The 24,837-nt window shown below is 39.6% G+C and overlaps 1 protein-coding gene across 1 annotated transcript in view; it reads right to left on the bottom strand.

Moving 5' to 3' along the window:
- Nucleotides 1–24,837, bottom strand: part of LOC133043053 (uncharacterized) — a 285,837-nt gene that overhangs the window by 82,099 nt on the left and 178,901 nt on the right. The window contains 3 exon segments of the mRNA XM_061123943.1: nucleotides 9,218–9,526; nucleotides 9,624–9,932; nucleotides 13,734–14,048. Of these exon segments, the coding sequence (XP_060979926.1) occupies nucleotides 9,218–9,526; nucleotides 9,624–9,932; nucleotides 13,734–14,048 (933 nt within the window).

Genomic DNA, 24,837 nt, shown 5'->3' on the forward strand with positions numbered 1-24,837 from the left:
ACATGGAAATCACCAGATGGTCAATACCAAAACCAGATTGATTATATTCTTTGCAGTCAAAGATGGAGAAGTTCTATAGAGTCAGTAAAAACAAGACCGGGAGCTGACTGTGGCTCAGATGATGAACTCCTTATTGCCAAATTCAGACTTAAATTGAAGAAAGTAGGCAAAAACACTTGACCATTCAAGTATGACCTAAATCACATGCCTTAAAGTGGAAGTGAAAATAGCTTTAAGGGACTAGATCTGATAGACAGAGTGCCTGATGAACTATGGATGGAGGTTCGTGACACTGTACAGGAGGCAGTGAGAAAGACCATTGCAAAGAAAAAGAAATGACAAAAAGCAAAATGGCTGCCTCGGGAAGCCTTACAAATAGTTGAGAAAAGAAGAGAAGTGAAAAGCAAAGGAGAAAAGGAAGGATATACCCATGTGAATGCAGAGTTCCAAAGAATAGCAAGGAGAGATAAGAAAGCCTCCCTCAGTGATCAGTGCAAAGAAACAGAGGAAAACAATAGAATGAGAAAGACTAGAGATCTCTTCAAGAAAATTAGAGATACTGAGGGAAAATTTCATCCAAAGATGGGCCCAATAAAGGACAGAAATGTTATGAACGTAACAGAAGCAGAAGATATTAAGAAAAGGTGGCAAGAATACACAGAAGAACTGTACAAAAAAGATCTTCATAACCCAGATAATCATGATGGTGTGATCACTCACCTAGAGCCAGACATCCTGGAATGTGAAGTCAAGTGGGCCTTATGAGGTATCACTACAAACAAAGCTAGTGGATGTGATGGAATGCCAGTTGAGCTATTTCAAATCCTAAAAGACGATGCTGTGAAAGAGCTGCACGCAATATGCCATAAATTTGGAAAACTCAGCAGTGGCCACAGGACTGGAAAAGGTCAGTTTTCATTCCAATCCCAAAGAAAAGCAATGCCAAAGGATGCTCATACTATTGCACAATTGCACCATCTCACACACTAGTAAAGTAATGCTCAAAATTCTCCAAATCAGGCTTCAACAAAACATGAACCATGAACTTCCAGATGTTCAAGCTGCATTTAGAAAAGGCAGAGGAACAAGAGATCAAATTGCCAACATCCATTGCATCATCAAAAAAGCAAGAGAGTTCCAGAAACACATCTATTTCTGCTTTACTGACCATGCCAAAGCCTTTGACTGTTTGGATCACAACAGACTGTAGAAAATTCTTTAAGAGATGAAAATACCAGACCTCCTGACCTGCCTCTTGAGAAACCTGTATGCAGGTCAGGAAGCAACAGTTAGAACTGGACATGGAACAACAAGCTGGTTCCAAATAGGAAAAGGAGTACGTCAAGGCTGCATGTTTTCACCCTACTTATTTAACTTATATGCAGAGTACATCATGAAAAACGCTGGGCTGGATGAAGCACAAGCTGGAATCAAGATTGCCACGAGAAATATCAATAACCTCAGATATGGAGATCACACCACCCTTATGGTAGAAAGTGAAGAAGAACTAGAGAGCCTCTTGATGAAAGTGAAAGAGGAGAGTGAAAAAGTTGGCTTAAAGCTCAACATCTAGAAAAGTAAGATCATGGAATCTGGTCCCATCACTTCATGGCAAATAGATGGGGAAACATTGGAAACAGTGGCTGACTTTATTTTGGGGGGCTCCAAAATCACTGCAGATGGTGATTGCAGCCATGAAATTAAAAGACACATACTCTGGTTGAGAAGATCCCCTGGAGAAGGGAATGGCGTCCACTCCAGTACTCTTGCCTGGAAAATTTCATGGATGGAGGAGCCTGGTGGGCTATAGTCCATGGGATGGTAAAGAGTCAGACAAGACTGAGCAACTTCACTTCACTTCACTTTACTCCTTGGAAGGAAAGTTATGACCAACCTAGACAGCATATTAAAAAGCTGGATGCATGAGACAAGCACTCAGGGCTGATACACTGGAATGACCCAGAGGGGTGGGATGGGGAGGGAGGTGGGAGCAGGGTTCAGGATGGAGAACACATGTAAATCCATGGCTGATTCTTGTCAATGTATGGCAAAAACCACTAGAATATTGTAAAGTAATTAGCCCCCAATTAATAAAAATAAATGAAAAAAAAAAAGCACAGACATTATTTTGCCAACAAAGGTTCATCTAGTCAAGGCTGTGGTTTTTCCAGTAGTCATGTATGGATGTGAGAAGCAGAAGAAGAAGCACCAAAGAATTGATGCTTTTGAACTGGGGTGTTGGAGAAGACTCTTGAAAGTCCCTTGGACTGCAAGGAGATTCAACCAGTCAATCCTAAGTAAAATCAGTCCTGAATATTCATTGTAAGGACTGATGTTGAAGCTGAAACTCCAATACTTTGGCCACCTGATGCAAAGAGTTGACTCATTTGAAAAGACCCTGATGCTGGGAAAGACTGAAGGTGGGAAGAGAAGAGGACAACACAGGATGGGATGGTTGCATGACATCACTGACTCAATGGACATGAGTTTGAGAGGGTTCCAGGAGTTGGTGATGGACAGGGAGGCCTGGTGTGCTGCAGTTCATGGGGTCTCAAAGAGTCAGACACGACTGAGTGAGTGAACTGACTGACTGAATAACATCAAACCCATAAAATGCCTATGAGAAAACCTAGTTACAGATGTGCAAAACATTTGAGAGAAATTCAACACCAAACTGAATGAAGGGATATATTTTCCCAATGAATTGGGAAAATCAATGCTGTCAAAGTCAATCAGTCTCAAATTTATATACAGATTAAATCTAATTGCAATCAAATTCCCTTATGCTTTTGTGTGTGTGAAACATGACAAGCTGATTCAAAATTGATGTTATTGTTGTTCAGTCATTCAGTCATGTGGAGCTCTTTGCAACCCCATGGACTGCAACACATCAGAACTCCCTGTCAATCACCAACTCCCAGAGTTTACTCAAAATCATGTCCATTGAGTCAGTGATGTCATCCAACCATCTCATCCTCTGTTGTCCCCTTCTGCTCCCCCCTTTAAGCTTTTCCAGCATAAAGGTCTTCTCAAATGAGTCAGCTCTTCACACCAGGTGGCCAAAGTATTGGAGCTTCAGTTCAAAAATGTATACAAAATACAAAACCCAAGAATGAGCTAAGCAGCTGGCAAGAGAAGCAACAACATAACTTCTTTAAATTAAACTTACCCAGGAATCAAGATTGCCAGGAGAAATATCAATAACTGCAGATATGCAGATGACACCACCATTATGGCAGAAAGTAAAGAAGAACTAAGGAGACACTTGATGAAAGTGAAAGAGTGAAAAAGTTGGCTTAAAACTCAACATTCAGAAAACTAAGATCATGATATCCAGTCCCATCACTTCATGGCAAATAGATGGGGAAACAATGGAAACAGTGAGAGACTTTAGTTTTGGGGACTCCAAAATCACTGCAGATGATGACTGCAGCCATGAAATTAAAAGATGCTTACTCTTTGGAAGAACAGTTATGACCAACTTAGAAAGCATATTAAAAAGCAGAAACATTGCTTTGCCAACAAATGCCTGTCTGGTCAAAGCTATGGTTTTTCCAGCCTATATGGATGTGAGAGTTGGGCTAAGCTTAGCAATGAAGAATTGATGCTTTTGAAGTGTAGTGTTGGAGAAGATTCTTGGGAGCTCCTTGGACTGCAAGGAGATCCAACCAGTCAATCTTAAATTAAATCAGTCCTGAATATTCATTGGAAGGACTGATACTGAAGCTGAAACTCTGATACTTTGGCCACCTGATGCAAAGAACTGACTTATTGGAAAATACTCTGATGCTGGGAAATAGTGAAGCAGGAGGAGAAGGGGACGACTGAGGATAAGGTGGTTGGATGCCATCACCAACTCAATGGACAGGAGTTTAAGTAAACTCAGGGAGTTGGTGATGGACAGAGAGGCCTGGCATGCTGCAGTCCATGGGGTCGCAAAGAGTCAAATATGACTGAGCGACTGAACTGAACTGAGACTTACTATGTGTGCTTAGTCACTCAGTCATGTCAAACTGTTTGTGACCAAACAGACTGTAGCCCACCAGGCTCCTCTGTCCATGGGAGTTCTCCAGGCAAGAATACTGAAGTGGGTTGCCATGCCCTTCCCCAGGGGATCTTCCCAACCCAGGGATCGAATCCAGGTCTCCCACATTGCAGGCAGATTCTTTATCATCTGAGCCACCAGAGAAGGTTCAATACTTACTTGAAGTTACAATAATTAAGAAAATGTGGTATAGGGGCAAGGAGAGACAAATGACACAGTGGAACAGAATAGAGTCCTAAAGAAGGGCTCAGATGTATGTGCCCTTTCACTTATCACAAAGATGGCACTGTAGTGGGGAATAGTCTTTTCAGAAAAAAAATTCTGCTTCAACTGGATACCCATGTGAAAACATGACACTTGACCCTATCCTACACAGATATCAATCCTAGAAGCAGTGTACAATTTTATGCAAAAGAAAAATAATTACACTTCTGTGAGATATTCTCAGAGAACATTTTTGTGGTTTTGGAGTAGACAAAGTTCTATTCAGTAGGGTAAAAAGCTCTGTGGACTGGAACAATGGACTGGTTCAAAACTGAGAAAGGAATACTTCAAGGCTGTATATCGTCACCCTGTTTATTTAACTTATATGCAGACTACATCATGTGAAATGCCAGGCTGGATGAAGCACAACCTGGAGTCAAGATTGCCAACAGAAATATCAATAATGTCAGATATGCAGATGACACCACTCTTATAACATAAAGTGAAGAAGAACTAAACAGCCTCTTGATGTAAGTGAAAGAGGTGACTGAAAATGTTGACTTAAAACTCAACATTCAAAAAACGAAGATCATGGCATCTGTTCCCATCACTTCCTGGCAAATAGATGGGGAAACAGTGGAAACAGTGAGAGACTTTCTTTTCTTGGGAACCATAATCACTATATATGGTGACTGCACCATGAAATTAAAAGACGCTTGCTCCTTGTAAGAAAAGCTATGACCAACCTACACAGCATATTAAAAAGTAGAGACATTACTTTGCCAAAGAAGGTTCAACAAAGCTTTGGTTTTTCTAGTAGTCATGTATAGATGTGAGAGTTGGGCCATAAAGAAAGCTGAGCGCCGAAGAATTGATGCTCTTGAACTGTGGTGTTGGAGAAGACTCTTGAGAGTCCCTTGGACTGCAAGGAGATCAAACATTCAATCCTAAAGGAAATCAATCCTGAATATTCATTGGAAAGACTGATGCTGAAGCTGAATCTCCAGTTCTTTGGCCACATGATAGGAAGAACTGACCCGTTGGTAAAGACTCTGATGCTGGGAAAGATTGAAGGCAGGAGAAGGAGATGACAGAGGATGAGATGACTGGATGTTATCACTGACTCAATAGATATGAGCTTGAGCAAGCTCTGGGAGATGGTGAAGGACAAAGAAGCTTGGCGTGCTGCAGACATGCGGTCACAAAGAGTCGGACATGACTGAGTGACTGAACTGAACTGACTGACTGAAAGAGCACTACATGTACAGAGGAAAAGGTGATAAGTCAAACCTAAGATTAGAAACTTGGCTCACTGAAGTACAGCATACCATTAAGAAATTAAAATATAAGACCAAGAATTAAACACACAAAAATCATAAAAAATATTTCTGCCAGAAGTCATCATCATGGTAATTTGCACCATTGTATTTGTAATAGCCAGAACTGGAAACAAATTAAAATCTTTGCCATTACTTGAATGGATCAGTGCATGGTCATGTGATCATTGAAAGGAATACTATATAATAATAAAAATGAATAAAAATGTTGCCATAAACAACATCATGATTGAATCTCAAACACAGTTTGGAGTCAAAGAAGTTAGACTCAAAAGAAAACATACGGTATGGTTTTACATAAGGTTCACAAACTGACAATATACTCTATGGCAGTACAAGTCTTAGGTAAGCAGTTCTCCCAGGAGAGGAGGAGGACACAGCTATTGGGAGACAATAGTGATTCTGTGGTGCTATGAATGTTCTCTTTGTGGATCTAGGTTGGAGAACATGACCTAGGTGTACACTTATTGTTTGTATTTTTACAAACAATTACTATTACTATCTTTATTATTATTACTATCCTTAAATAATAATGTCTCATAAAAAATATTATTCATCTAGGCATTTCTTTCCCTGACATAACACTTTTTAGCATTTCTTAGCACTTCTTTCCCCTGAAAATATGAGTGAACGATGAGAATGTCATGGACCAGGACCTTAGGGAGCCTCAGGACAGACTAACCTCATGTCCTCCACGTGCCTCTGTTTGTAGAAAAATCTAGCCAAAGAATAAATTTAATCACAGAAATGAAAAAAATTCAGAAACAAAGGAAAATAATCAAATGGCACAAAATAATAATAGTTTAAAAGGGAAAGTGACATCTCTCAGTCCTGTCCAACTCTTGTGACCCTGTGGGCTATATACTACCAAGCTCCTCCGTCCACGGGATTTTCTAGGCAAGAGTACTGGAGTGGGCTGTCATTTCCTTCTCCAAGGGATCTTCCTGACCCAGGGATCGAGCCCACATCTCCTGCACGGCAGACAGACGCTTTACCATCTGAGTCACCAGAATTCCAGCTTGTGCTCGATCCAACCCTAAGTTTAGCATGATATACCCTGCGTATAAGTTAAATAAGCAGGGTGACAACATACAGCCTTGACATACTCCTTTCCCTGTTTGGAACCAGTCTGTTGTTCCAGGTCAAGCTCTAACTGTTGCTTCTTGACCTGCATACAGTTTTCTCAAGAGGCAGATCAGGTGTCTGGTATTCCCATCTCTTGAAGAATTTTCCACACTTTGTTGTGATCCACACAGTCAAAGTCTTTGCCATAGTCAATAAAGCAGAAATAGATATTTTTCTGGAACTCTCTTGCTTTTTCAATGACCAAATGGATATTGCCAATGTGATCTCTGGTTTCTCTGCCTTTTCTAAATCCAGCTTGAACACCTAAAATTTCACGGTCCATGTACTATTGAAGCCCGATTTGGAGAATTTTGAGCATTACTTTACTAGCGTGTGAGATGAGTACAACTGTGCTGTAGTTTGAGCATTCTTTGGCATTGCCTTTCTTTGGGGTTGGAATGAAAACTGACCTTTTCCACTCCTGTGGCCATTGCTGAGTTTTCCAAAATTGCTGACATATTGAGTGCAGCATTTTCACAGCATCATCTTTTAGAATTTGAAAGCGCTCAAATGGAATCCATCACCTCCACTATCCCTATTCGTAGTGATGCTTCCTAAGGTCCATTTGACTTCACATTCCAGGATGTCTGGCTCTAGGTGAGTGAACACACCATCTTGGTTTTCTGGGACATGAAGATCTTTTTGTACAGTTCTTCTGGGTATTCTTGCCACCTCTTCTTAATATCTTCTGCTTCTGGTAGATCCATACCATTTCTGTCATTTACAAAGTGCCCATCTTTGAAAATTTCCCTTGGTATCTCTAATTTTCTTGAAGAGATCTCTAGTCTTTCCCATTCTATTGTTTTCCTCTATTTCTTTGCACTGATCACTGAGGAAGGCTTTCTTATCTCTCCTCACTATTCTTTGGAACTCTGCATTCAAATGGGTATATCTTTCCTTTTCTCCTTTGCTTTTCGCTTCTCTTCTTTTCTCAACTATTTGTAAGGCTTCCTGAGATAGTCATTTTGCTTTTTGGCATTTCTTTTTCTTGGGGATGGTCTTTCTCACTGCCTCCTGTACAATGTCATGAACCTCCGTCCATAGTTCATCAGGCACTCTGTCTATCAGATCTAGTCCCTTAAAGCTATTTCTCACTTTCACTGCATAATTGTAAGAGATTTGATTTAGGTTATACCTGAATGGCCTAGTGGTTTTGCCTACTTTCTTCAATTTAAGTCTGAATTTGGCAATAAGGAGTTCATTATCTGAGCCACAGTCTGATCCTGGTCTTGTTTTTGCTAACTCTATAGAGCTTCTCCATCTTTGACTGCAAAGAATATAATCAGTCTGATTTTGGTATTGACTATCTGGTGATTTCCATGTGTAGAGTCTTCTCCTGTGTTGTTGGAAGAGGGTGTTTACTATGACCAGTGCGTTCTCTTGGTAAAACTCTATTAGGCTTTGTCCTGCTTCATTTCACACTCCATTTTGTACTCCAAACTTACCTGCTATTCCATGTATCTCTTGACTTCCTACTTTTGCATTCCAGTCCTCTATAATGAAAAGAACAACTTTTTGTTGTTGTTCTTAGTTCTAGAGAGTCTCACAAGTGCTTCATAGAACCTTTCAACTTCAGCTTCTTCAGCAGTACTAGTTGGGGCATAGACCTGGATTACCATGATATTGAATGGCTTTCCTTGGAAATGAACAGAGATCATTCTGTCATTTTTGAGGTTGCATCCAAGTACTGTGTTTAGGACTTTTTTGTTGACTATGATGGCTACTCCATTTCTTCTAAGGGATTCTTGCCCACAGTAGTAGATGTGATGGTTATCTGAGTTAAATTCACCCATTCCAGTCCATTTTAGTTCACTGATTTGTAAAATATCAATGTTCACTCTTGCCATCTCCTGTTTGACCACTTCCAATTTGCCTTGATTCATGGATCTAACATTCCAGGTTCCTATGCAATATTGCTCTTTACAGCATCAGACTTTACTTCCATCACCAGTCACATCCACTAGTGGGTGTTGTTTTTGCTTTGACTCTGTCACTTCATTCTTTCTGGAGGTATTTCTCCACTGATCTCCAGTAGCATATTGGGCACCTACCGACCTGGGGAGTTCATCTTTCAGTGTCCTATCTTTTTGCCTTTTCATACTGATCATGGGACTCTCAAGGCAAGAATACTGAAGTGGTTTGAGATTCTCTTCTCTAGTGGACCAATTTTGTCAGACCCGAGAAGACCTCCACCTGTGCACTCCTGAAATTCCCATTTAAAAACTCTTGCACCTCATCAGCAAAGAGGAGCTGGTTGTTTGGTACATTAGTCCTCTGTCTCCCCAGAACTGCTGGTTTCCTCAATAAAGCTGTCTTTAATTCTACCCCACACTTGTCTCTCAGTATTGGATTCTTGAGTAATGAGAAGCTGAAACCTGAGTTCAATAACAAGATTAAACATTTCACTACAGAATATCTTCTTTTTAAGCCTGTTTTCCCTTCTCTCTGCTCTGGGGACATTTCACTCCAGGAGCATACTAAGTATAGTAGCCCTTCCCTGTGTTACCTGAGCAGATCACAGAGGCCGTGTTGCCATGGGAACAGTCAGGAACACCCAGGGCAGTCACAGGGCATTTCCACAGGAAGGACTCAGTACTTGAGCAGTGAAATTGGGCTTTCCAGAGTCGATCACTTCCTTCTGCTCCATTTGGGGTGGAGATGGCGACTCCACAGCCAAGCTGACGACAGACAACATTGGCATTGGCCAGACTCCAGTGGGAGGCACAGAGAGCTCTCCATTGTCCAGAAATATTCATCTCCACCTGCCCCTCACACCTAGAGGTGCCGTTTTTCATGAGCCGGATGTCTGTGTACACTGATAGAAAAAGACAGAATTTCAGCAAAGTCTTATTATTATTTTTTTTTAGCTGAACTGACTGTACACAGCGGTTAAGTCCTGCCATGCATCTCACCTGAACAGACAACCTGAGCAGCTCCACTGTGGTGACACCTGCCCCCTGGACAGGGCACTCTGGGGCAGACCCGGAGCTCAGGCTCCTCCCCCTCACACCTGAACTCTTCAGCCCAGACCTGGCCATCAGACTCTCTGAACGGCACATGTCCCAGGACAGACACAGCCTTGCCACACCCAAGCTCTCTACAGATGACCTGGGCAGTAGGGAGTGTGAAGTTTCCATCAGACACTGGGGTCCAGGCTTCACCAGAATGCACTTCTACTCGCCCTGAGCAGGGTCCATCCCCTCCAGCCAGATGCACAAATCCTAAGAGAAACAAAGAACAAACCCAGTGAGTGTTCATGAAACTGGCTTGATAATTGGAAACAACACCTCACAGGCAATGGTGTGAAAGCTTTTCTTTCCAACCGTGGAATAAGAGGGGATAAGAGGAGAGAATTTGACTGTCATTGTCAAAATGCATTTTCATGAGCAAATTTCTGAAAAGATATCCAGAAGGATTGCAGGGTCAGTTTGGAATTCTGAATCTCGAGAATATATATAGGATAGGAATGTTAATTCCTATCTGAGGGCCTGGAAACTACAGTGCCCAAAGAAACTGCACAGTGGTAGGCATTCAAACGGGTGCAGAGCTGAACTAACTGAGAGTGAAAAAAGACCATGGGATTCAAGAGGTTAGAAGCCTAAGAGCCAGAGAAGTTTAGAAGGCCATGCTGAGATTTCTGGAGCTAGAATTCTGGCCAGTTTTCTCTCTGAGCCAATATTCAAGTCACTGAGGACAGGGAACATTATGCAGGCTGGATCTGAGTGCAGCCATTAGGTCACAATTAGGTAACCTAATTGTGAAAGAAGCTGTTCACAGATAAGTTTGGAAATGATGAAAGCTCAGAGAGTCATAGGAGAGGGAATGAATGGTCCTAGCCATCTTTCTTAAAAACCTAGGATTTATGAACACACCTGAGAGAAAGTGAAGTCTCAGTGGGATTATGCAAGACAACTGAGTCAGCTGATTACTTCATTCTAGACATGTGATTCTTAGCAAATGTGAAGGAGTGATGATAATTTAATGTATTCTAACCCTACCTATATGCTGACTGCATATTTCTTTCCTCTTTGGATTTCTGAGATAAGAAGCCAGCAAGCTATAAAAAAGGAGAGTGAGAGGAAGAGAGCAGAGAGCAAGCAAGCCATATATATTTTAGAGAAATCTAAATTGCAAAAGCCTCAATAGGGATGAAACATAGATTTGGAAACCAAATACTTGTTCAACAAGATTTTAACACCTTTTATCCCGTGTACTCCTCCCATTTTCCACCTAACACTGCTACCCTTTCCCATTTCCCCCAGTACAGAAAAGAACCAATCTTAAGAGCTACAAATAGATGGAAAGGAGGCTCCAAAAGGAAAGAAATTCTGTAGGGAGTGAAGTGGAGTGAGTTAAAAGGGGACTGGATGGAGTATGAGAGAGAAACCAAAGAAAAGACTCATGATCATGATTTCATCTTTCAAGGACTCTATTTGGATAAAGAAAGGGTAACCCAATGGGAAACAATCCCTGCACATTATCAAGAACAATTTTTTAAATAATTTGCTTGGTTTCTGAGTGTGCTTATGATTATTTATATACATGGTGGAATTTGTCCTGGTAAAGGACTCTGATTGCATAAGTAAGTGAACTTTGAAGTCTCAAAGAGAATGATGTAACAGAATAAAAATCTACTATAGAGAGCAGGAGAGAACAGAAAAGACACCACAGAAATTAAAGAATTGAAGGATTAGCTTGACCACTGATAAAAGAATGAATGATGAGAGAAGATGATCTGCTTACACTTTATTTTTTATCCATTTTCATCTCCCTAGAGAGGCCCAGGTTAAGACCCCTAGTCTCCTATGGCTGGGAGTTTGGTCACAGGGTACATATTCTAATTAAAGCATTTTTATTTAACTGGTTGTTTTTGTTGATCAGTTACTCAGTTGTGTCCGACCCTTTGTGACCTCATGGACTGCAACACACCAGGCTTCCCTATCCTTCTCTATCTCCCTGAGTTTACTCAAACTCATGTCCATTGAGTCAGTGATGCCATCCAACAATCTCATCCCCTGTCATCCCCTTCTTCTCCGGTCTTCAACCTTTCCCAGCCTCAGGGTTTTTTCCAATGAGTCAGTTCTTCTTATCATGTGGCCAAAGTTTGGAGCTTCAGTTTTAGTATCCGTCCTTCCAATGAATTATTAACTGTTGATTTCCTTTAGGATTCACTGATTTCATCTCCTTGCTGTCCAAGGGACTCTCCAGAGTCTTCTCCAGTACCACAGCTCAAAACCATCAATTCTTCAGCTCTCAGCCTTCTTTATGATCCAACTCTCACTTCCATACATAACTACTGGAAAAAAACATAGCTTTGACTATATGGACCTTTGTCACAAAGTAATGTCTCTGCTTTTTTTAATATGCTGTCGAAGTTTGTCATAACTTTTCTTACAAGGAACAAGGATCTTTTAATTTCATGACTGCAGCCACTGTCCACAGTGATTTTGGAGCCCAAGAAAATAAAGTCTGCCGCTGTTTTCATTTTATCCTCATCTCTTTGCCATGAAGTGATGGGGCTGCATGCCATGATATTAGTTTTTTGAATGCGAAGTTTCAAGCCAGCCTTTTCACTCTTCTCTTTCACTTTCATCAAGAGGCTCTCCTCTGTTCCTCTTCATCTTCTCCCATTAATGTGGTGTCATATGCATATCTGAGGTTATTGATATTATTATATTAATTCTATGAGATTAAAAATTTAGAAAGAACAAGAAAGAAGTATTTCTTGTATTCTGTTTTATATACCCTGATACATGTGAAATATTCAAAATATATGCTGAATAATCAATAAAGTCTTATACATATCAGGATAGAGACTTCTGAGATATAGTATATCTTTTTAATTTCTCCTTGATTTTAAAATTTACAAGGAAAAATAAGTGTGTGAGAATTCCAAGAAAACTATTAAATACAAGGCTGATGTGAGTAAAGATATTAAGTATAATAAAGATATATCATTGCCTAGTCTTTTGCTGTGTACACATCTTGTGTCCTTAGGCATGTGTAGCATCCTTCACACCACACCTAGCCCCTCAGTGCTGCTCAGAGAACCTCACAGTTGCCTTGATCAGCTCCCATTGCCATTCTCCTTCCTCCCAACTACTATAAAACATTTTCTGCCTTCTTCAAAATTTTCTTTGTACACTTACTCCAAGTAAGCCCCAAAATGCAATTCTGTTATATCATTGAAGTTATCAAGTATAAACTATATAATCTCTTATCATAAAACACAGAAATTCAAGTTTTTTTTACCTCCACCTTTGACTTGTCAGCACATGGCTAAGTGTTCCTCCAAAGACTCATTTATACAGATATTTTAAAGGAAAAACTGGAGAGAGAGACTTTTCTAGTAACAATGGAAGAATATATGAGTCAGAGCATTTCATCAACAGTTCTCTACCATCAAAGAACTATGAACATTTATGTCTAAATTTGCAAAGGAAACTTGAAATCTGGCACAAATACATAAGAATCTCTGATCTGTTAAATGATATCTTCTGTAGGGACACCCTCTAGATCTGTAAATGATGTCCTCCTATAGTAAGAGTAGCCTCCACTCATACTAACCTAGTGCAAAATAATTTCTCACACTGCTTGTATGGGAACAACTCCACCCAGGAAAGTACATCCTCATTTTTGTCCCTGCCTCTCATGGCCTTCCTGTGGAAAGAGAGTGTGTATGTGGCTGCTAGCAAATGTTTCACTCTTACAAAAAGTGAATTATGAAAAAAAAAATGAGGATTTATTTTAATTGGGAGAATAAATAAAGCTATTTTAGTGTCAGGTAAGACCACTGGAGAAGAAAAGAATAGCAGAGGGAAAAAAAGAAAGAAAAGAATAGGAGAGACTTGTAAGAGGAAAGTATATGAAGTTCATAACTCACATCTACAGTGCACTCAGGGAGGATGGGTAATTGTTTCAGTCCTCTCTAGCCCACCCGTCTCCTATTGTCCCTCTGGTCAGACCCCAGCTTTCTTGGAACTTTCCATTCTCCCAGCTGGTGGGCAATGAACTGATCATACCTGAGCAGATGACTCCTGCATCCTCGCTATGATCACAGTAGTGCTTCTTCCAGCCCCGGGAAGGGCAGTTCCACACATGGGACTCCTTTCCTGTGCACCTCACGTTGTCCAGCCAAATGGGCCCAGATCCTGCCCCAAAGGAGGAAGAGACAGTGACATCGAGGGCTTCTCCACAGCCCTGCTGTCTGCACACCACGCGGGCATCATCCAGGTCCCAGCCGTCATCACAGATGGTACCCCAGGAGCCCTGGTCAAGGATCTCCACTCTCCCGGCACAGGGACCACCCCCGTCCACCAGGCGGAGCTGTCTTCGGCCTGAGGAGAGAGAAATGGGACAATGGGGCGTTGACCTGGGGAATGAGAAGGGTCTTCTGTCCTGTGGGACCCTCACTTGAGCAGTAAGGGGCGCTCTCCTCTGAGGCTGCCGACCCTGCTGATTCTGACATAGAGTCATTGCACTGGGGCAGCAGCGGTGTCTGGTTTCTTACAGCAGTGGTAAGAGAATTAATAAGGTTGAAAAGTAGGAGGAAAAAACCAAACAGGAAATATTAAGCTGAAAACACCCTAGAGAGTAGTCTGAGACAAAAGGTGTTACAAGGTCATATCAGAGGTAACATTCTGATCTGTAGAGTTCTGCACACCATCTGGGAAAGATTTACAGGAAATGTTGGTCTCTCTTCCCAGAGCAGTTAAATGAGTTCAGAGTCACAGGAATGAGCTGGCAGCTGGATGGATTCCTTACAAATCACACACACTTTGATGCTATTGACCTAAGAGTTAAAAGCGTTGATTAAAGGGAGTGGTGTCAGAACTGGCCTCATCAGATGCCTCAGATAGTAATCATGAATCATCTACCATTAGACTCCTTCTCCTTGGTAAAGTCATTCAGAACTGAAAAACAAATGGATTCTGTGATGTTTTGATTTACCCCAGAATGTATCACTTTTGGTTCTAAGCTTCAGACTTCAGATCTGGATACTTAGCTTCAAAAATGTGATCTTTTTGAGTGGATTGAACAATTTGCATGAGAAATGATGTCAAGTAACATTGACTGACATTGGCCAGATTTCACTGGGAATCAGAGAATGTTGCTTCATCTCCCCCAAACATACAATCCCTCCTTGGGCTTTGTGTCAAGAATCTCTGTTATTCAAATTTTGGAGTTATATGATCTTTAGGGGGAAATAGTGTGTGTGTGTGTACTTAGTCGCTTCAGTCATGTCAGACTCTTTAAGACCCTATGAACTGTAGCCCGCCAGGCTCCTCTGTCCATAGGATTCTCTAGGCAAGAATACAGGAGTGGGTTGCCTTACCCTCCTCCAGGGGATCATCCTGACCCAACCATCTAACCAGTGTCTCCTGCATTGCAGGTTCTTTACCGCTGAGCCACTGGTGAAGCTCTTCTGGTTTTACCACTGAGCAGAAATAAGTTATATTGCTGCTCTGAAAGCCCTTGAGCAAATAACATTAACAAACTCAATGTATTCTTCTCTCCTTTTATACATAAAAGTGACATAAAGAAAGGTTAAGTAATGTCTATCAGTGTTGCACTTTGAGTAACTATGAAGTAGAGAATTAAACCTAAAATTTTCCACTTCCAGGGAGAATGGAGGAGTTCACAGCAGGCCAGTGTGTTTTGCTGGGTCTTGCTGGATACAACTTTAAAAGCTGGAAAATGTTTTTTAAGAAACAGTAAATGTATTTGACATTTGTTAACACAACATGTACAAATATGCTAAAATTCTAAAGAGTGGAGATTATTTCCATGTTAGTCCAAGATCTATAGCTTCTTTTTCTCTGTGGGAAATTGCCAGTTCATTGCATAATTTAATGATTCAGAATCTGGGCTCGGGCAAGCAGAAGACTATAACTTCCTGTTATGACAGGAAGCCAGCATAACTTGGGAGTTACCTGGTGATGGAGTGACAAAATTAGAGTCTTGAGAGCCTTTCTCACACAGCAGGTTTTCTCCTCAAATATCTGCCCAGTATATAAGCTGTGAAGGGCAGGAAGCTAGAGAACTGTATAAAAAGATCTGGAAAGCAGAGCCTTTTTCATTATTTTGGGTACTGAGCTACCAAAGAATCCAGGCTCTGAACTGAAATCTATGAAAGCCCATGTCATAGGGAGAGATAAAACAGAGGTGTGCTGAGTGCTACCAAAACTGCAACCCACACTTGTTACAGCTCAGTTTAGGTTATATTTAGATGTTTGAGTAACATATACCCCTTCTCCCTACCTGTCTAGCAAAACAAAGGGTAAATCTTTTCAGGTGTTAGAAAATGTATTGGGAGTAGCTTACTTTTTCATATATAATTTATAGCACTCAATAAAAAATAGCATGACATTTGACAAGCTAAGATAACATGACAAACGATCAAAGTGAAAAAAGAAAATAAGAGAATGCAAAGACACACATGATAGAAATGTTGGACTTGGCAGATAAGGATTTTAACTATGATCAATGTATTTAGGGGAAAAGAGAGGAGAGAATAAACAGGTAAAAAAATGAAAAAATTACCAAATAATCATTAGTAAATAAAAATATCAAAGGAACCATTGCCAACCTTAAAAAGTGAATGAATAAGTTAAATGAATTTTAGACAGAACTCAGAATATAGTGACTAAGAGGAGTCATAATGTGTTCCCTGGTGGCTCAGATGGTAAAAGTGTCTGCCTACAATGCAGGAGACCCGGGTTCGATCCTTGGGTCAGGAAGATCCCCTGGAGAAGGAAATGGCAATCCACTCCAGTAAACTTGCCTGAAAATCCCATAGACAGAGAGGCCTGGTAGGCTACAATCTATGTGGTCACAAAGAGTCAGACACGACTGAGCTACTTCACTTTCACCTCTTTCAGAGGAGTCCTAAAGATGAGAGATGAGAAACAGAAGAAAGAGGAAGAGGAGAGGAAAAACAGACCTAGAGACAGAGAGACAGAACTACAGAAGTAATATTTGAAAATATAATGATAGAAATTTTTTTTTTTAATTAAATGGAAGAATATGAAATACCCCACTCCTAGTAAAGCTGCTGAAAATCAAAAGGAAAGAGGAAAACTTGAAATAATAACAGATTTATTTAATACTAAAGGAAGAAAAACAAGGAGAGAAAAAGGAACATAAAGCAGGTGGATCAATTAAGAAAACAGAAAAAGAGAAATTAAGGGGGAAATTCCATTCACCATTGCAATGAAAAGAATAAAATACTTAGGAATAAATCTACCTAAAGAAACAAAAGACCTCTATATAGAAAACTGTAAGACACTGATAAAAGAAATCAAAGATGACGCAAATAGATGGAGAAATATACCATGTTCAGCAATCGGAAGAATCAATATAGTGAAAATGAGTATATTACCTAAAACAATCTATGTATTCAATGCAATCTCTATCAAGCTACCAATGTCCTCAGTGATCAATGCAAACAAATAGAGGAAAACATTAGAATGGGAGAGACTAGAGATCTTGTCAGGAAAATTAGAGATACCAAGGGAATATTTCATGCAAAGATGGGCTCAATAAAGGACAGAAATGGTATGGACCTAACAGAAGCAGAAGATATTAAGAAAAGGTGGCAAGAATACACAGAAGAATGGTACAAAAAAGATCTTTATGGCCCAGATAATCACAATGGTGTGATCACTCACCTAGAGTCAGACATCCTAGAATGTGAAGTCAAGTGGGCCTTAGAAAGCATCACTACGAACAACGCTAGTGGAGGTGATGGAATTCCAGTTGAGCTATTTCAAATCCTAAAAAAATGATGCTGTGAAAGTGCTGCACTGACTATGTCAGCAAATTTGGGAAATTCAGCAGTGGCCACAGGACTGGAAAAGGTCAGTTTTCATTCCAATCCAAAAGAAAGGCAATGCCAAAGAATGCTTAAACTACCATACAATTGCACTCATCTCACACGCTAGTAAAGTAATGCCAAAAATTCTAAAAGCCAGGCTTCAACAGTACATGGACCATGAAATTTCAGATATTCAAGCTGGTTTTAGAAAGGGAGAGGAACCAGAGATCAAATTGCCAACATCCGTTGGGCTATTGAAAAAGCAAGAGAGTTCCAGAAAAACATCTATTTCTGCTTTATTGACTATGCCAAAGCCTTTGACTGTGTGGATCACAATAAACTGTGGAAAATTCTGAAACAGATGGGAATAGCAGACACCTGATCTGCCTCTTGAGAAATCTGTTTGCAGGTCAGGAAGCAACAGTTAGTACTGGACATGGAACAACAGACTGGTTCCAAATAGGAAAAGGAGTACGTCAAGGCTGTATATTGTCATCCTGCTTATTCAACTTATATGCTGAGTACCTCATGAGAAACGCCGGGCTGGATGAAGCACAAGCTGGAATCAAGATTGCCTGGAGAAAAGTCAATAACCTCAGATATGCAGATGACACCACCATTATGGCAGAAAGTGAAAAAGAACTAAAGAACCTCTTGATGAAAGTGAAAGAGGACAGTGAAAAAGCTGGCTTAAAATTCAACATTCAGAAAACTAAGATCATGGCATCTGGTCCCATCACTTCATGGAAAATAGACGGGGGAACAGTGGCTGACTTAATTTTGGGGGGCTCCAAAATCACTACAGATGATGATTGCAGCCATGAAATTAAAAGACGCTTACCCCTTAGAAGGAAAGTTAAGACCAACCTAGACAGCATATTAAAAAGCAGAGATATTACTTTGTCAGCAAAGGTCCATCTAGTCAAGGCTATGTTTTTTCCAGTAGTCATGTATGGATGTGAGAGTTGGACTATAAAGAAAGCCAAGTGCAGAAGAATTGATTCTTTTGAACTGTGGTGTTGGAGAAGACTCTTGAGAGTCCCTTGGGCTGCAAGGAGATCCAACCAGTCCACCCTAAAGGAGATCAGTCCTGGGTATTCATTGGAAGGACTGATATTGAAGCTGAAACTCCAATACTTTGGCCACCTGATTCGAAGAACTGACTCATTTGAAAAAACCCTGATGCTGGGAAAGATTGAGGGCAGGAGGAGAAGGGGACGACAGAGGATGAGATGGTTGGATGGCATTACTGACTCAATGGACATGAGTTTGAGTAAACTCCGGGAGTTGGTCATGGACAGGGAGGCCTGGCATGCTTGGATTCATGGGGTCTCAAAGAGTCAGACACGACTGAGCAACTGAACTGAACTGGATAAATGTACAGTCATCAAGACAGTATGGTACTGGCACAAAGACAGAAATATAGATCAATAGAACAAAATAGAAAGCCCAGAGATAAATCCATGCACCTATGGATACCTTATCTTTGACAAAGGAGGCAAGAATATACAATGGAGGAAAGACAATCTCTTTAACAAGTGGTGCTGGGAAAACTGGTCAACCATCTGTAAAAGAATGAAACTAGAACACTTTCTAACACCATACACAAAAATAAACTCATGATGGATTAAAGATCTAAATGTAAGACCAGAAACTATAAAACTCCTAGAGGAAAACATAGGCAAAACACTCTCTGACATAAACCACAGCAGAATCCTCTATGACCCACCTACCTGAGTGATGGAAATAAAAGGAAAAGTAAACAAATGGGACCTAATTAAAGTTAAAAGCTTTTGCACAACAAAGGAAATGATAAGGAAGGTGAAAAAACAGCCTTCAGAATGGGAGAAAACAATAGCAAACAAAGCAACGGACAAAGAATTAATCTCAAAAATATACAAGCAACTCCTGCAGCTCAATACCAAAAAAACAAACAAACATCCTAATCAAAAAATGGGCCAAAGAATTAAACAGACATTTCTCCAAAGAAGAAGCTAAAAAACACATGAAAAGATGCTCAGCATCACTCATTATCAGATAAATGCAAATCAAAACCACAATGAGGTACCATCTCACACCAGTCAGAAGGGCTGCTATCCAAAAGTCTACAAAAAATAAATGCTGGAGAAAGTGCGAAGAAAAGGGAACCCTCTTACCCTGTTGGTGGGAATGCAAACTAGTACAGCCACTATGGAGAACAGTGTGGAGATTCCTTAAAAAACTGGAAATAGAACTGCCATACGACCCAGCAATTCCACTGCTGGGCATACACACTGAGGAAACCAGAATTGAAAGAGACACATGTACTCCAATGTTCATCGCAGCACTGTTTATAATAGCCAGGACATGGAAGCAACCTAGATGCCCATCAGCAGATGAATGGATAAGGAAGCTGTGTTACATATACACGATGGAATATTATTCAGCCATTAAAAAGAATGCCCTTAAATCAGTTCTAATGAGGTGGATGAAACTGGAGCCTATTATAGAAAGTGAAGTAAGTCAGACAGAAAAACACCAATACATTATATTAATGCATATAAATGGAACTTAGAAAGATGGTAATCATGACCCTATAAGCAAGACAGCAAAAGAGACACAGATATAAACTTTTTGAACACTGTGGGAGAAGGCGAGGGTCAGAAGATTTAAGAGAATAGCATTGAAACATGTATATTACCATATATTAAATAGATCACCAGTCCAAGTTCGATGCATGAAACAGGGCATTCAAAGACGGTGCATTGGGACAACCCTGAGGGAGGGGCTGGGGAGGGAGGTGGGAGGGGGGTTCAGGATGGGGACAGATGTACACCCATTTCTGAGTCATGTCATTGTATGGCAAAAACCACTACAATATTGTAAACTAATTAGCCTCCAATTAAAATAAATAAATAAATTTTTTAAAGCAAATGGTGGATACCAACACATCAATATCAGTAATTGCATTTACAGTAAATAGATTAAGATGAAACAAAATTGACACAGATGTTACTTGCATAATGCTCACCGTATATTATGAAAGCAAAGAAAGGTTGAAGGTAAAATGATGGAAGAAAATGTACTAACTGTAAGAAAACTGGAGTAGCTATACCACTGTCCCAGAAAGCAGAGCCAAGATATACTAATTGAATTAAAGAGGGAATTTTCATGATTATAATGAGATGCACCCTTAATAAAGATATTATAGACAACAAAATTCAAGAAAGGCAACAGAACATAGCTTTAAAATATACTTGACAGATTGAAAAGAAGAAATAGACAAAATCGCAATCAAAATTTGTATCTTTTTCAGGAGCGTACAGACCAAACGTACAAAAAACAAATAATACAGAAGATGTAGAACAACATAATCAGCACATTTAACTAAGTAACACTTGGAGCAATGCACCCAACAGTGCAAGAGTTCACATTACTGTAAATGCACTAGGAACATTCACCAAAATGACCATATAATAGGACAAAATCTTTCAGTGTTTAAATTCATACAGAGTATATACTCTGACCACAGTGGAATTAAATTAAGAATTAATAAGAAAATATTGTTAGCCATCCCTACTTGGGGAAATTCAGCAACACTATTCCAAAAAAACACCTGAATCTGGGAATAAATTTAAAATTTACAAAATATTGTGAAATAATGATAATAAAGATCGATAATAATGATAATGACAAAATAACGAAATGGTAATAAATTCTTCCAATGAAATCCACACAGTGCCTCAGGGAAATTTATACCCCAGATTTAGAGAAGAGGAAAGACTGAAAGTGAAAAAAATGTAAGATTCCAATTAAGAAACTAAGAGATGAGAAAGTCTAAAGGATGTAGAATGTTGGGGTTAATTTAAAAAGGAACAAAAATTAATGGAAAAGAAGGTAAGCGTAAGATAGAAAACATAGAAGAAAGCCCTTTAAACATGGCTAATTGAAAATTGATGAATGCTGAGCAAAACTTAAGAAGAGCAGAGAGAAAATGAAGCTAACAATTCCAAGAATGAAAAGGGACATCACTATGAATCATACAGATTTTTGGGTCATAGTTTTTGTTCTGTTGTTTGTTTGATTTTTGGCTGTGCTGTGGCTCATAGTTCCCAGGTCAGGGATTGAACCTAGACCCATGACAGTGAAAGCCCAGAGATTTAACCCTGGGATTGCATAGTTTTATTAATACAATTTATATATTTAACATGGATAAGTACACAGAAAGTGTCAATTTCTCCACAACCTTGCCAACACTTCAGTGTCTTTAAAAAAACAACAAAAAACACACAGTCATTCTGACATGCTGCTGCTGCTGCTGCTGCTAAGTCGCTTCAGTCATGTCCGACTCTGTGTGACCCCATAGGCGGCAACCCACCAGGCTCCTCGGTCCCTGGAATTCTCCAGGCAAGAACACTGGAGTAGGTTGCCATTTCCTTCACTAATGCATGTATGCATGATAACTCGCTTCAGTCCTGTCTGACTCTGTGCCACCCCATAGACAGCAACCCACCAAGCTCCTCTGTTCACGGGATTCTCTAGACAAGAATACTGGAGTGGGTTGCCATTTCCTTCCCCACATTCTGACATGTATGAGTTGATATCTCTTTGTGGTTTTGATTTACATTTCCCTGATGATTGATAATGTCAAGCACTTTTTTATATACTCATTGGCTATCTGTATGTCTTTAGAGAAATGTCTATTCAAGCCCTTGGTCAATTTTTAATTGAGTTATTACGTTTGGGGTTTTTTTTCTTGAGTTGTAGGAATGCCTTAATTTTTTGGAAATTAAAACCTTATATAATTTGTGCTAGCTTGCTTTTTCACTCTGTTGAAGTTTCCTTTGGTTTGCAGAAGCCTCTCAGTTTGATATACTCCCACTTGTCTATTTTTGCTTTGTTGCTTGCACTTTTGATATCATTTCCATGAAATCATGAAACAATGTGTTTTTATTTTGTGATGGGGCTAAGATATCACATATCTAAAATGTAATTCCTTTCTGATGATGATGTTACACCATCACACATGGTAAAATTAATTCAGATAAAAAATAAATTCAAAATTAGGTTTTGAATATTCTTTAGTGAAACTGCAAAATTATATGCAGGAAACAAAACTTAACTCAATGTTGTTTTGAGATGAAGAATGGCATTTGAAACATTGTATTAAAGGCAGAAGTCAAAAAAGTAAAACTTTATAGATTTGATCACATAACCCCCCATACACCTATACAACCTTAAAAATAAATGCAAAAACTGGGGGAAATATTTACAAAAATAAGTAAGAAAATCAAGAAGTGTTGTTTGTTTATAGAGAGTTCCTATAAATGAATAAGAAGTTTTAAAACATTCTAAAGAAAAAAATATTGATATGTAAGATATCTTAAAACAGTAATATGGGAAAGAAGATAACTTTTTGTATATAGTGTTTATGTGGATAAAAAATGATGAATGCTCTTATATCAAGACTATGAAGAAAATAATACTCTTTTTTTACAATTAATTATTTATTTGGTTGTGCTGGGTCTCAGTTGCAGCATGCAAATTCTTACTTGTGGGATCTAGTTGTCTGACCAGGGTTAGAACCCAAGTCCCCTGCACTGGGAGCACAAAGTCTTAGCCACTGGATGAACAAGGAAGTCCCCAAAATAATACTCTTTTGATTACATTAATGTTGCTGAGAATATTGAAAACTACTGTGCTGACAATTAGGCGATACATATAGAGGGAAGCCTTTAAATTTGCTATCTTGAGGAAAAAATAATGGCTTTTCTATTAAGTCAATGTAGGTGTTCATAAGAACTTTATCACAGCATCATATTTGAAAATATTAATGTATAACAAATAGGATTAGATAAGTAAGTTATGATTCAGTGACTGAAATACAGGCAACCATACAAATGGCATAGAAGATATTTTAATGAACAAAAGGAAATTTAAAAATATTATTTTGAAAGTGAATATAAAATGGTGTTGGAAGAAAAGCTATGACCAACCTACACAGCATATTAAAAAGCAGAGACATTACTTTGCCAACAAAGTCCATCTAGTCAAGGCTATGGTTTTTCCAGTAGTCATATATGGATGTGAGAGTTGGACTATAAAGAAAACTGAGCACCAAAGAATTGATGCTTTTGAGCTGTGGTGTTGGAGAAGACTCTTGAGAGTCCCTTGGGCTGTAAGGAGATCCAATCAGTCCTTTCTAAAGGAAATCAGTCTTGAATATTCATTGGAAGGACTGATGCTGAAGTTGAAGCTCCAAAACTTTGGCCACCTGACACGAGGAACTGACTCATTTGAAAAGATCCTGATGCTGGGAAAGATTGAAGGCAGGAGGAGAAGTGGATGACAGAGAATGAGATGGTTGGATGTCATCACTGACTCAGTGGACATGAGTTTGAGTAAGCTCCGGGAGCTGGTGACGGACAGGGAAGCTTTGCATGCTGCAGTCTATGGGGTCGCAAAGATTCAGACATGACTGAGCAACTGAACTGAACTGATGATCCAGTCGAGTGTGAGCGAGAGAGAGAGTGTGTGTGTGTATGTAGGGACTGAGATTTAATGCAGAGATTGTGTTCAGAAAGAATGTAAAGGGAGCTGGTATATCCTGCCTTGTACTTTAGAGACAAGTGCAAGCTCAGAAAATATTTAATGCTCTTTGGAACGATCATACCAAAGTTGAAATTGACAAGTATTTGGGGGCAAACTCATGTGAACTGAGTTTCTTAGTACGTGAGTATGTGCTTTAATAATATGATCCTACAGAGCATTCTCTCTGAGGAAACATGCTTGTTTGAGTAAACTGTGATTTCCCCTTAGCCTAATGAGAAATTCCTCCATTGTGCTCATAGCTGGAGAGGTCAAAACGGAATCAGAGAGCCAATTTTATATTTCACTCAGAGAGTCTACCTCTATTCTTAACAGCCTGCAAAGCCTGAAAAAAATGACAACCACCATTATAATATGTCCCAAACCCAAGGAACCATAAGTTTTGTTTTGGAGAATTTTTTAGAATTTTTTTTATGTGGATCTATTACAATATTCCTGTTGTTATGTTCTGGGGTTTTTTTTTTTGTTTTTTGTTTGTTTGTTTGTTTTGGCTGTGAGGTATGTGAGATCTTAACTCCCCAACTGGGGATTGAACCTGCACCCCTTGCATTGGAAGATGAAATCTTAACCCCTGGGAAGATGAAATCTTAACACCAGGGAAGTCCCCAACTATAAGTTGAAAGAAATATGACAAGGGAGTGAAGAGCAGAACTTCTTGATCCTTTGGGGAGGAGTGGAGTTTCCCAAAGAAGAGAGACAGAGACTTCTGATGTGGTGTGGGG

Source organism: Dama dama, chromosome 22, assembly GCF_033118175.1.
Source record: "Dama dama isolate Ldn47 chromosome 22, ASM3311817v1, whole genome shotgun sequence".
Classification (NCBI taxonomy): Eukaryota; Metazoa; Chordata; class Mammalia; order Artiodactyla; family Cervidae; genus Dama; species Dama dama.